This window comes from Lactuca saligna, chromosome 5, assembly GCF_052625555.1.
Source record: "Lactuca saligna cultivar CGN05327 chromosome 5, ASM5262555v1, whole genome shotgun sequence".
Taxonomy (NCBI): Eukaryota; Viridiplantae; Streptophyta; class Magnoliopsida; order Asterales; family Asteraceae; genus Lactuca; species Lactuca saligna.
The window spans coordinates 315,311,885-315,326,056 of NC_136421.1; the positions used below are offsets into that span (position 1 = coordinate 315,311,885).

Sequence of the window (14,172 nt, forward strand, 5' to 3'; positions counted from 1 at the left end):
CCACCTGTCAACCCACTCTGACTCTCCCTGACTCACTGAGTCAATCCCTCAACTCGGCAAGACCACTCGCTGAGTGGTGCTGGGCAATCTTCATGCTACTCGCCGAGTCTGTTCTTCGGACTCGGCGAGTCCATGCCATGCAACGACTCAAACTCACTCCTGAGGTCAGATCTATTCCATACATTCATAGATCTGGCCTCCCCAAGCATGATAATCACGTAAAGTCCAAACCTTGGGGCTCAAACAACAACTATTTGCTCATAAATGATGTTTTAGCCCCATATCTCATAACTCTAGGCCAATACTCTCATGAACACTCATAAAGCTTAAGGAATACAGCTCTTCTGGACCTCTATGGATCTCATCTCAAGCCTTATCATGATTAGGGACGAAATGGACATCAAATCTAGCCAACAAAGGGGTCAAGAAACCCTAAACCCCCATGTTCATCATAAAAACGAAAAAAGAAGCCAAGATATACCTCCAAGATGATGCTCTGAGCTCCAAAATCGCAGAATGTCCACTTCCCTTGCCTCTTCTTAGCTAGAATCTCCTTTGCCTTGCCAAACCAAGCTCCAAAGATCAATAATGGCCTCTTTTCTCTCCCAAAACGCTCAAATCTCTTTAGGGTTTCTCTCTAGGGGTTGGTGGCCGCAAATGATGGCCATAAGCCCCTTTAAATAGGTCTCAAACCCTTGGAATTAGGGTTTCATTACACAGTGTGGACTCGCCGAGTCCAGAAGCGAACCCGCGTCAAGAATCGCGATCCTACTCGGGGAGTTTGAGCTCCAACTCGCCGAGTCCACTCACAATTTTCCAAAAATACACCAATAATAAATACCTGGAAATTCCGGGCTGTTACATAATCACGTCTCTACAGTAACAATTCTTAATCGAGTTCTTCTGAGGTAGTGACATTTGAATCATTAAGCATACTTTGATTCTTCCATGGTGTTCTTATTTCTTTATTGTTTAGAATCCAATCGATCTTCAATGATTTATATCCTAACAAGATATATGGTTTTTGCGTATGCATATAAAAAATATTTTTTTTTTCCATATGCATATATATATATATATATATATATATATATATATATATATATATATATATATATATATATATAAAGGTTCTAAAAATCGTTCGGTGGTAGCTCAGCGGTCGACTGACGATAAACAATTAATAGGACTAAACGGAGATTAATCAGGGACTCTAAATTATTAATAAAATTATTATTTCCTAAAAATTAAGTATTTAAAATTTTTAAAATAATATTTTAAAATTCTAAAACGCAAAAAATTGAAATTTTAAAACTTTGATATAATATTTGAAAACTTAAAATTTTGAATTTTTTAAATATTTTCTGCCTGTGACTATCGAGGACCGCCAAAGACGAGTTTGACTAATTTCTGTCAATCATACTAATCGTAATTGGTTCAAAATTAAGTATTTAAAATTTTAAAATTTTGAAAATTTTAATATAATATTTTAAAATTTGAAAACGCAAAATTTAAAATTTTAAAACTTTGATATAATATTTGAAATTAAAATTTTGAATTTTTTAAATATTTTCCGCCTATGACTCCGAGAACCGCCAAAGACGAGTTTGACCAATTTCTGTCAATCATCTTAATCGTAATCGGTTTAAAGCCGCTAAGCGGTTAATCGTCGATTAATCTGCCACCAAGGTTGGTATCTGCAACAATATATATATATATATATATATATATATATATATATATATATATATATATATATATATATATATATATATATATATATATATATATAAAGAAATGGACAATAATTATTAAGAAAAGATTTTCCAAAAAAAGGAGGGGATCTGGTACAATTGACTAATGATGCCCCCACCATATAGGATCAAAATGGGGCCATTTATGCTACCAGCATTTGGATTTTGCAAATCCAACCCTCTGTCCTTTTGTCCCTTTTTAATTATTTAAAAAAAAAAGTCTTAACAAAACCCTAATGTAATTTCATGTTTTTTTCTTTCTTTGATTATATATATATATATATATATATATATATATATATATATATATATATATATATATATATATATATATATATATATACTGATTACTTTTATATGTATAAATTAAGTCAATATGTTGATAATTGATCGAAATAGGTTCTATATAACATGTTAGATGTGTTGTTCTAAAATATTTTTGTTCCATTTATATTATTGGTTTCATATATAATTAAGTCATTTTTTATTGCGACAAATTAGACAAATGATATATATCCTTGATATATTATTTATGTTTGCATTTTGATCAAACACGACCGATAAACGGAATTTGCCTCGAAATTTCATTAAATGACTGATAATCCGAATTTTCATCAATCTTTTATAAGAAAACTGTACAACAACTAAAAGAGTGTCATGCATTTTTTATTTAAATCTGTATGGGAAAAAAAGGTGTTTAACAGGTAAAACCTGCTATAGAGTATGTTACATAGGCCGATTCTTGATAATAACCATAATTAGTTGGTTACTTTTGATGTAATACAATGTATTATTTTAAAATATCAAGGATTGTTTTTTTAATTAATGTTGTTTTACACCTTTGCGTTTCTGTTAAAGTTTATATTGAAGTACAATCCAAGATATCTGAATTTTGTAAGAACACAATTACAGCAACAATTTGGACCACATATTTTCCATCTTTACCGTTTTCTTATAAAGATAGACATTCTCCTTTTTTGTATCTACCGTTGAAAATTAATAACAACGATAACTATTAGAGCATCATCTTTCTTGTAGATATTTTCACATGATGATAATTATTATTTTATTTTATTTAAAGAAAAGCGTTAAATAGCTTTCTTATGTACTATTTTTTTCAATTTGTTACAAAAGTTATACTACTTTATTAATGTATTAAATGATGAACCTTTTAAAATATCAAGAAGGATTTAGTTTCTGAAGGCGATTTGATTTTGAATATCTGCATTTAGTGTTTAGACAAATTTGTATGCAAGACCAAGAGAGATTACAATGTTGGGCTAGTAAGATACCCAACAGAAACAGACAGTGGACTTGGATTACTTGGACAAGATCTCATAAAGTTTTCTTGTTGGTGTGAAAAGTCAAGATTTTGCTGCTGTAATTATTTCTAAATCTACATTTTACTAGATCTATAAATAACTTTTCAAATCTTGGGTCTTTTTTTTTATTATTAAAGCATACAATGGCAGTTTGGTAGTTATTTTTTCAAGTTTTTAAATTTGAAAAAGTTTTTGAAAAAATTAATTTACCATTGAAGATAAGAGTTTTTTTTTTAATCACTCCAACCTTGTAATCGGTTTTGTCCATTTTAACCCTTATATTACATAACAATTCAATTACACCATATTTATATTTATATATTAAATAGTTACTATTTTGTGATTAGTTAATCTATTAATTGAATCTACAAAATCAAAACGAATATATTATTGAAATATATCATTAAAATTATATTTTTTAAACTTTTAGTATTTTCAATATGGCACAAATATCAAAGATTAAAAAAAATAACTTCATATAATAGTTTATGGTTTTATTTATTTATTTAAATATTATTGTCAACTAATATTGTTTCTTAAAAATAAGTTGCATGGGCATCGCCAAACTTTTATTTAGCCTGAGAACGTGTCAACCCGTTCATATGGAAGAGGCTGCTTTGTGTTTTGATAAAGGGTTACGTGGGTCGATTGAAGACATTGTGGTTTGTGGGGGCCCGTTTTTTGGGGACCTACAATGACGACTGGCTTCATTACCAATTAGGTTTGGTGGTTTGGGTTGTACTCAGCAGTAGAGGCTTCCTCCTATGCTTTTGTGGGCTCACGAGCTCAATCGTGGGTGTTACAAGACCACATCTTATGAAATGGCGGCATATATGATATGAATTCAGATTATGTTTGTGCTTTGGCATGTCTTCGTAATACGATTCTGGGCTTTAACTTCAGCGGTTTCACTAATAAAGATATTGTCGAGTGCTCTTTTTAGTAAAATTGTCCAAGACATGAAAGTTCACTTCAACATAACGATTAGGCAGAAAGTAATTTTTGAGTGTCTAAGGGCCCCACATGCTCATGATTTTCTTATGACTGTTCTTATTGACGGTCTTGGGCAGCATATGTCACCAGTGGAGTATCGTGTCATCCTCAAGTATCGTCTTATGATCCCTTTATTTTCGGCTGACAAGACTTACCCTGTTTGTCGCAAGGCATGTTTGGACTCCTTCGGGGAGCATGCAGTTCATTGTAAAGAGCTCCCGTGTTTCAAATACCGACACGATCTGGTTAGGGATGTTCTTTTCGACATATTTAGGCGCGCTGAGGTTTCTACCAAGAAAGAGGCACCTGTGAACTTTCTGAGTGACCTATTGGAAGGAAGATCAACACTTAGACCAACTGATGTTTTAATATATGGATGGGCTGGAGGAAAACATGCATGCGTGGATCTAACAGAGGGTTCCCTTCTTGTGGGCTTGGGGAGTGGAGTTCTCACTATGGGGCAAGCTGTTTTAAAAGCTGCATCAAACAAAGTGACAAAACATGAGAAAACGTGCATTGAAAATCAACACACGTTTATACCCTTTACATTTGATATTTTTGGTTTACTTGCGTCAGAAGCTGTGGACCTACTCAATAGAGTCCGACGGATCATGGATAGTAATGTTATGACTCCTAGATTTACAGATGTTATTTTTAAAAAAATTAATTTTGTCATCCAAAAAGGGGTTGCGGCACAGCTTGTTGCTCGTTTACTCGCTACATCATAAATCTTTCTTATGGAAAAAAATAATAATAAATAATAAAAAATAGAATGTATGCTTAAAAAAACGATATGTTGTTCGAGGTAATTTTTTATTCAAATCTTGTTATTGATGGTTATGCTGTAATTCTTTAATTTACGATCCAAATGTTAATCAATCATGTTATATTTTTTTACTTTAATTATATGATTAAACAATTGAAAAAGGAATTTGGTTCTTACTCGAGTCTCGTCGGTTGGATGAACCTTCAAATTTACTAATTAAGCAATGTTATATATATATTTTTAAGTATCTTAAAAATCGCCAAAGTTAAGGGTATGCTTGGAAAAATAGTTGGTAGTTACAAGCTGTAAATTATAGTTTTAATTTGTTTACGAATTGTTCCATAAAAATAATTGAAAACTTTTGAAATATATAAAATTACAGAAACACAAATATATAGAAAGACTAAGATTGACAACTAATGAAAAATTCATTTTCTTAACAATGTTTCCAATATTCTCACTGTTTATTTGGTGGGGAAAAAAAGCAACACACTTGCAAAGACATGATTTCATTATTTATTTATTTCGTTTATGTCAGTTGGTTGTACCTGAATTATGATATTTCGTTATATTTTAGAGTTTTATTTTGATTTATGATCTAATCAAATTTTTTGTGGTATTTAATTTTTTTTTTTAAAAGCTTAAGGTCGTACCCTCTAACTTTTGAGAAGTTTCTTTTTTAATTTGAGTTATTGTTAAAAGTTACAAAAACTATTAAAAGGTCTGGTAATATTTAAATACCACAAAGCCCACGTATAGTGGACTGATGCTCTGAAAATCTTTAGTAGTAGGGTAGAGGCCCCCCCGTGCAAAATTGTTGGTAACGTGGCTGATTTTGGGAACACATATGATTAAAAAAAAAAAAAAAAAAAAAAAAGTCATGAGAAAGATGAAAAATTCAAAAAAGAGAGAGGATGAAAAGGACAATAAAGGCAGGGAAATTGGAAATGGGAAAAGATGAGATCTCGCAAACATAAGTTGGAAGATATCATCATCTGATCTTGAAAACAAGTTGAATTCCAAATTGAATCCAATTGCAGTGCATGAGAGGCATTATACAGAAAGAATCACTTTAGCCCCTATCCCTATCCCTACCCCTACCCCTACCCCTCTGCCTTTAATCACTCAATCACTGACAGACACGCACACAGAGACAAAAATTATTGTGAGAAAAATGAAATCAATTTGGATTTTGGGTCAACAGCCAGTCCACAATAATATCAACCAATCACCATTACCACCCCTATTGCTCCTACTCCTGCTATTCTCTTATCATTTCAGGATCAAAAGCACCTGAAAATCAGGATCACCGATATCTTTACTTTCGCCCTTTCTCTTGTCCCGTTGCCTATTGCCTGCTTGCAACAAAACAAACTCACTCTCATCTCATAAATTAAACCACCAATCACCCCCCCTACGTGTCATCTTCACCGTCGCCAATATATATATCCACCCAAACCCAAACCCAAACAAACGCCTACATTTTACTTCTCTACTCATGTTTTTTTTAGAAGAAGTATATGACTTATGAAGCAACAAACGGTAAAAAAAAAAAAAAAAAAAAAAAAAAATTATACTTGATTGAAATTTCAAACTTTTTTCTATTTTTAAAATAGGTCGGGTAAAGATATGTAGCAACCTTTGTGCTTATTTTTAAAACATGGGTATGTTTTTAACCTAACTGCTGGAATGACTCTTCCTCGAAGCATACGCTCGGTATGCTGCCAATGCAATTACAGCTGCAGCAGCTCCGACTGCAAAAATATATCAATAAACAATCAGACCCATGTTGTTGTACAGTGTTTGTCATGCATTAGACCGTGACCGAGACTTTATGTCAGTAGGACAAAAAAGAGTATAATTTTTGGTCCCACCCAAGGACAAAAGACCCTAATAATTGAAAATAGCCTTGTCCAGTAGAATGAAGGATTTTACCGGAAGCAAACATGAGAGAGCGATTAACGAGGCGGCGGTACTGCTTCTTGTTTCTTCCGTATTCGGTTTCGGGGACGCTTAAGTAACAGCGTTCGGCTGCGTTTACGATTCTCCAAAAAATGTTGTTCATGTCTCTCTCTTTTACGCTGATATGAATGGGTGGATCTATTTTCAATTCCTGACAGATCTACACAGAAAAAAAAAAAAAAAAATGATATATAATAAAATGAAAATGAATCAAATTTAAGAAGAGTGAATTACCGCTTCGGAATCCCTGATTGCCATGGGGTAAGAATCCAAGTCATCTTTTCCCGCAACAAAGAAACAAGGCACGCCGTAACCAGTATCTTCACCTCGCCTCGCCACATCCATAAGCAGTTCTGATGCTCTTTTTAACGAATATTCATCCGAACTGTTGCAACACCAATTCCATTCTCACTATTACACTTTTTTTTCAATAAACAAAAATAATAAAACCTACTTTCACCATTTTATTGATTTAGCAACAACAAAAATAATCAAAACTAAGACCCATGCTATATGCCACTTCCCTAATTTTAAGCCTCCACTCCCTCCTATCTAAAGTTATGTCCTCGAAAAGAGTTAAACTATCTTCCCACTTTGTTATCGGTCAACATGTTAAGAGGAGCCTCCAAAATTCTTGTGTATCATAAGCCAAAGTACTTGAAACTCTCTTTTGGATGTAGTACTTGCTCCCCAACATAGAGACTTCTACTCCCTCATCATTGTGCTACCCTTAAAATCCCACCTAACATATTCTTTCTTCTTTCAACCTCGTTCGTGTTTATGATTATTATAATAATAGTTCCACGGCTAAATCAATAAATTTGTAGTTCAATGGCGAAATCGATAAAACATATAACTGTTTAATCACTACAGGAAGTAATTAAGTGGCTAAACCGATAATATGGCGAAAGTACAAGTATTTTTTTTGTGAGTGTGTGATTTGCCCTAATAAATTCAAGATGGTCATAAATTGAAATTTATAAACATGTTTTGTTTTTTATTTTGTTCACCATCCTAACAATTGTATGAACACTAACAGAACAGACACCAAGTGTTGTTAACATGTAGCATGGAGCTCACCCATCATAAATAAAAACTGCTATATCACAAGCAGCCAAGGACTCCTTGCTAGATAGAAACTCTTTGACATCATCTTCTTGAATTTCACGCAATATAAGAGTCTTCTTAGTTCCCTGCAAAATCAGTGTAAATTGAAAACAACATCAATACGCTATTGTAAAGCATGTCTCTAATATCATAATGCTTTTAGAGTAAACATTCACCCGAAGCTGGTCAACAGCATTGACTGTATAACAATTATTGTTATCTAAAGCATATGAGTTTTGGAAAGGCCTGCAAGTAAATCGAGACCATAATATATCAACAAGTTTGTAGAAATAACAAAAAAAAAAAAAAAAAATCTAGGAAAACTTTAACCTTCCGATAAATGAACTTAACAATGCAGACTTTCCAGCATTTTTGGGTCCAAATACATAGCACTGGAAAACATGTCTATCGGATTGTTGTTTTTTAACATCTAATGTTCTTTTTCTAGTGACACGGAGTGCTGTTGCAGGATCATTAGTGTAACCTAGATATATCAGATAGGCTAAACTTTTAGCTGGATCCAGGTTTGTCATTAGGGCCCACTGCAACCGTGTAATAAATGTTAGTAAAACCGAGCATAAACTCTAGGAAAATATATAAATTTTATATTGATAAAAAAAACACATGCACACACCTGAGAGAGAAACCCTGAAAGTCTTATGTCCCCTAATTCGGTTCTCTCTAAACTATACTTGTAAGGAGCTTCATCCCAAGGGCTGAAAGGAGAATACAGATTATACATGCACTAGAAAATAGAAATTACTACTACTAAAAAAACCAACAAGAAAGCACACAACATATATAGATGACAAAACTCACACCCTCTATAATTTAACTAAAAGAATAGAAAATACACCATTAAATCAATACAAATGTAAAGTTTAAAAACCAACTCACCTTTCTGGTGCAGTTGAAAACAGCTCATCAACCTCAGATTCTTGTAGAGCTCCATCCTAGAAGGTGTAAACGTTTACATTTGAGATATATAAATAAACTAAAGGAGTTAAATACAATCGTATAAATTTGACAATTAACTAAAGTAGTTATGAAGAAAAGATCCACAAGGTATAAGAAAATAAGTTAGAATAAAAAGTGAGAGAAATACTTACATTGTTTGAATCAAACAAACTGAAAATCCCCATCAGGAAGTCCACAGCTTCACTAGTCAACTCAATACTCTATATTAACACAACCATTAAGAGATTATTCCCAGTATTGGATATGATTTACTAAATGTAATATTGAAAGAAAAAAAAAAAAAGACTAAAAAACATATAAATGGAAATTTATTTGAAGTTAATAGGAGCATAACCTGGTCGGGAGCTTTTCTAGAGGGAACAGGAAGATTCTCTTTCCGAAGTTCAATGTCATCATTGTAACCAAATTTACGCAAGACAGTCCATGTAGTCTCAAGGCGACCTTTTTCAATAAATAGAGCATGAAGAAAAAGAAAGCCTGTTAATGTAAGCCCATAGTCATTGACTCCTTCAGGTACCTTCTCCTGCACAACTCTTTTAACACCTACTATTTCAGCAGGTTGTAGAGGAGCATTGAAACACTTCACCTGTTATGAGAAACAGAAAAAGTAGCTCTTTATGTCTACAAAGAAACACCATTGCTTTTGATAGCAAGATTCCATTATAAGAAGAAAGTTTTAAAAAAAAAATTCCTTTTTCTGAAAGATAGCAGAAGAGAAATTACCTGAAATTCATTCAACTCGTTATCATTTAGGGCACTGTCCATATCGTGATCACAAAGAATGAATATCCTTTTCAATGCTCGTATGCATCGGGGTTTTAGAGTTTGAGATTCTTGATCAAACAATGGGGCTGTTGGATGAAGCACTGCTTTTTGAGCATAGTAAAACACCTCAGGTACCTACAAAACAAATAAAATGAACTTTTGTATGTAGTCATGTTACAGATTGAGACTAAGATGACAAGTCCAAGCATCATGAAGAAAACAAAACTTCTGCATATTTGGTGGAACTTTCTATTCATCTAAACAGTTTGACAATAGCTTCTGCTAAAAGGAACAGAAAAAAAAGACATGGGAGGCAAAACAAAGGGGTATTGACGCGTTGTATGTTAATTAGATGTAACTATAGGGTTATTGCATAAACTATATAACATCAATACACATTGCCCCAGTAGTGTAATTGTAACATGAACAATATATGATTTTACTTGGAAGATTTTCAGAAGAAGCATGGGATAATTTAGATTATAGCTTCAATTTCATGAAAAGGTAAGTTCATAATACCACAATGAGTAGTACATTTCACATTGTAAACTACAGGTTTGAGTAAAAGGTGACCATAAGTCGATGACACTAGAAGCATGGCTCTGACTAATCTAATAATCTCTTTATCTTTATAGTAAGGACTGCAGCTGAACTTGAAGGCTTGTTGTACTCTATTATTGATATTCAGGTTAAACGAAATAGCATATACCTGGACAAGGTTGGCTGCAGAACACTCTATACAAGTTTCAATCTCCCTAAATTGCTGCATTATTGGAGCCATCACCTGCTCTAGACTCATGGGGTAGTGTTCATCTCGCAAGTCTAGCTTGCAACCAACCACAATCACCGGTACCTTCACCTGTAGATATATATACAAAAAACATTAAAACCTGGCAATTTCCTTTTTCAAACAATTACATTGTAACATATTAATGGGTTGAAAACCTTCAGGCGACGAACTTCAGGAATCCAGAAATTCTGAAGGCGATTGAGTGTTTCAGGTTTATCACAAGCATAGGTTAACACCACGGCATCAGCTCGCTTCAATTCTTCCTCTAGCTTCGCTTTCCCTTCCAAACTACATTTAATAAGTCCGAATTAAAACATAAATATAAACGCATAATCTAATCAATCAAATAAGTTGATGATGGATTAAACTCAATCGAGACCTAGAGGCGGTGTCGATGATGGTGACAGGAACGCCATCCGGATAGTAATCCGCAGGAAGACGAGTAGGAGGAAGAACAGGTGAAACGCTTTCCGGAAAATTCTCGGAGGCAGCTGCCGCGATTAAGCTTGATTTACCGGTACCACGATCACCGACAACCACAACGCGAACGGTACTCCGGCGACCGGGAATTGGTGCCCCTACTGCTGAGCCGCCTGACATTTAACAACTACAAAGGGAAAAATCACGTATAAGCAGAAGATTAACAATAGAAAGAAAATGAAAACTTGGATAGATGCGATCTAATTCTAAACAATCAACAGTCACCTGTTAGGCAAAAAAATAAAACGAAAAACACGAATCAATCGATGAATTTTATGAAACTAATTTTCTTTCTTGACCGACGGCAGACATTCGCATGATAGCGTCGGATACTTTTATTATTTCTACAGCGGGAGTCGGGAGAAACCTGATGATGGAGACACTACTGAGGTCCGAGGGTGTAGCAAAAGCGTGACTGAGGGGAGTGATTTGTAAGAAAGCTCACTTTTTTGTTGGGAATTTGTAAAAAAGTATTCTTGAAGGATAACTTTGTAAAACAAGTCTTTCTTGGGGGTGAATTTTGCAGGGAAAATTACCAAAAAAAAAAAAAAAAAAAAAAAAAAAAAATCAATTTCAATAATAATTTTCGCATAGCATATCATCATATCCTAAAAATAACGTTATTTTTTGTTTTTTGTTTTCATTTTGTCATTTTGATTGCAAAAATCCATATGTTTTGGTAAACAAAAAAAAAAGTTTACTAAAAAAACTAGAAAAAATTACTCTGGAAGGTAACTAACTGTTGAGTTCGTTCTCATTTGATCATTTTTTTTTTGTATTCAATATACCATTGAACTTATTGTTTGTGTTCACTATAACACTTTGGACCGGCTTTTGATCTGTTATAGCCGGTCAAAGGGTTACGGTAAACACAAAAAACAATTTCAATGGTATATTAGATACAAAAAAAAAAAAAAGGAAAGTGATAAAATGAGAAAAAACTCAACAGTTGGTTTCTCTTCTAAATCATTGTCCTCAAAAAAGTTAAGGGTCCGTTTGGTTGTGGAAAACTGTTTTTTATTTTCTATGAAAATGTTTTTAGAAAATAGGGTTGAATTTTCATTTTCAATTTTCATTGAAAATGCATTTGGTTGGAACGGGTGGAGTTTTCATTTTCCATCTTAAAAAATTGGAAAACTGTAAAAATCACTTTTCTAATTATATACAATTTGGAAAACTGAAAATTTTCATTTTCTTAGAAAACTTTGGAAAACTGAACGAACCAAACGCGTTTTCAAAATTTCCGTTTTTCTTAGAAAATTTTCCTAGAAAACTGAAAAATTTTCCACAACCAAACGCACCCTAAATGAAATTAAATATGCAAAAGTATCAAAGACTCTAGCCTTCTTATGTCATAACGTACATTAAGAGTGTTTCGGGGGGGTAGCTTCGTTAAAACATGGTCTATGTATTGCTTACTGTGGTTAGCTGTCAATAACGTATGATTGTGTATTAGGGGCATTTTTATCAGTATAAACTTTTACCTCAAGGTATATTATGGTGATGTGTCTGCAAAAACTGCATGATCTTGTATATATTGATGTTGTATCTTATCCCCTTAATTTGATCTTAAAGCCAAGTAAACTAAAAAATCACAACACTTGTGATTCCATTCATTTGTAGACTTATCAAAAATCCATGATACGATAAATCATTTGATTGGAAATGTAAATTTAATCATGAAATGCATCTGCTTAATCAAGATTTCCCTAATAAATATTCAAATGCATTACAAAGTTGTATATGTATGAATAATATTTTTTCGTGGGTTATGTTTTAAAGAAAAGCAATAATGGATCTCATAAAGTCATTAATATGAGCAATAGATGACGTGAGATTTTCTGTAAATGTGTAAAGGGAAAATGACTCAGGAGGGTAACCAACTGTTGAGCTTGTTCTCATTTGGTCCATTTCCTTTTTTTGTACCCAATATACCATCAAACTTGTTGTTTGTGTTCACCATAACCATTTGATCGGTTATCACAAGTAAAAAGTCGGTCAAAAAGGTTATGATGAACACAAACAACAAGTTCGATAGTATATTGAGTACAAAAAAATGAAATCGACCAAATGAGAATAAACTCAACAGTTAGTTACACTCCAAAGTCAAACTATCAAACCTATTCTTTCATCTTTAGAGTAAAAATGTTAGATGGTTTTTCTTTTATTTTCCCTGTGAATTTTGTCTACCTTTCATTATTGCACTTGTTGATATAACACGAGTTCAAATGATTTAGATGAGTATTTTATTGTTGGTTGTTCATAACAGTTAGAAAACGAGCAATTAATATATGTTATACTATTTGTTAAAAAAATTGTGTTGAAATTCTCGTTAATATAAATTTCTCAGATTTATACAATTTGATTAAAAAAGGAGCATGTTTGGATGTCGGTGTGTCTTTCCAACACCATATGTTAAAATATGTTATCCAGACAGTTGAAAAGGGTGATGTAAAGCATTTAAAGAAATTTATTTGGAATGTTTCAACTGTTTCACATTTGTATTTGGTGGATAATCATCTAGCATATGAGACACATAATGTTCAATACAATCCAACAAATTGATATGTTGTTGGTTGGAACCTATCTAGTGAAGGAAGATGGTTTGGTAGTATAAGAGGGAAAAACTCTACTACGAACATATCTAGAGGAAGAGCTAGCAATAATCAAGTAGGTATGCATATTTCTCAAAATGATCGTTTCAATCTTAGTGGTTGTGTTCCATATGGAACACTCGTACAACCACAAATCAATCCACAAGTTATTTATGAAAACCAATATATGTATCGATAAATTCAGTATGGAAATCCCAATTATTATGTGTCATATCAAGTGTCGATGGCACCATATCAAACATTGGTACCACCATATCAAACATCGGCACCACCATTTTCAAACACCATCTGTATAATATCAACAGAGGTTGTACAACAACAAATTTTGGTTGTTCCATGTCAAACGTCGATACCACCCTTTATAACGCAAGTTGTACAACACAAAATTCAGTTGTTCTACGTCAAGTGTGCGTCGAACGAAAATTTCACTATGTCAAACCGTTAAATTATAAGAACTTTAGTGAAGACGACAATGTTGCATGTAAATACTATGGTAATTATCATAATGAAAGGGTAATAATGATTTCATACAAATGGATTATAACGTCCCAAATTTTCAACCAGCTTTTTTATAAATAACAATTAAACCACCAAAAACCATCTCTTCAAAAGTAAATAACAATTCAATTGTTCAAACATC

General features: G+C 33.0%; 1 protein-coding gene across 2 annotated transcripts; it reads right to left on the reverse strand.

The window, feature by feature from the left end:
* Window positions 1-6,412: 6,412 nt before the first annotated feature.
* On the reverse strand, window positions 6,413-11,361 carry LOC145048660 (mitochondrial Rho GTPase 1-like). 2 transcript variants are annotated; one of them, XM_078997228.1, is made up of 15 exons: window positions 11,285-11,361; window positions 10,817-11,044; window positions 10,593-10,725; window positions 10,357-10,506; window positions 9,606-9,782; window positions 9,217-9,468; window positions 9,014-9,082; window positions 8,802-8,857; window positions 8,539-8,620; window positions 8,235-8,446; window positions 8,081-8,150; window positions 7,878-7,990; window positions 7,032-7,182; window positions 6,771-6,957; window positions 6,413-6,589 (listed from the first exon to the last, which is right to left on the reverse strand). In XM_078997228.1, the coding sequence occupies exons 2-15, from the start codon at window positions 11,035-11,037 to the stop codon at window positions 6,513-6,515; spliced, it is 1,950 nt and encodes a 649-aa protein (XP_078853354.1). In that variant the 5' UTR covers window positions 11,038-11,044; window positions 11,285-11,361; the 3' UTR covers window positions 6,413-6,512. The 2 variants fall into 2 exon arrangements, with proteins under 2 accessions (XP_078853354.1, XP_078853353.1); XM_078997227.1 differs by lacking the exon at window positions 11,285-11,361 and adding an exon at window positions 11,143-11,278.
* Window positions 11,362-14,172: the final 2,811 nt, after the last annotated feature.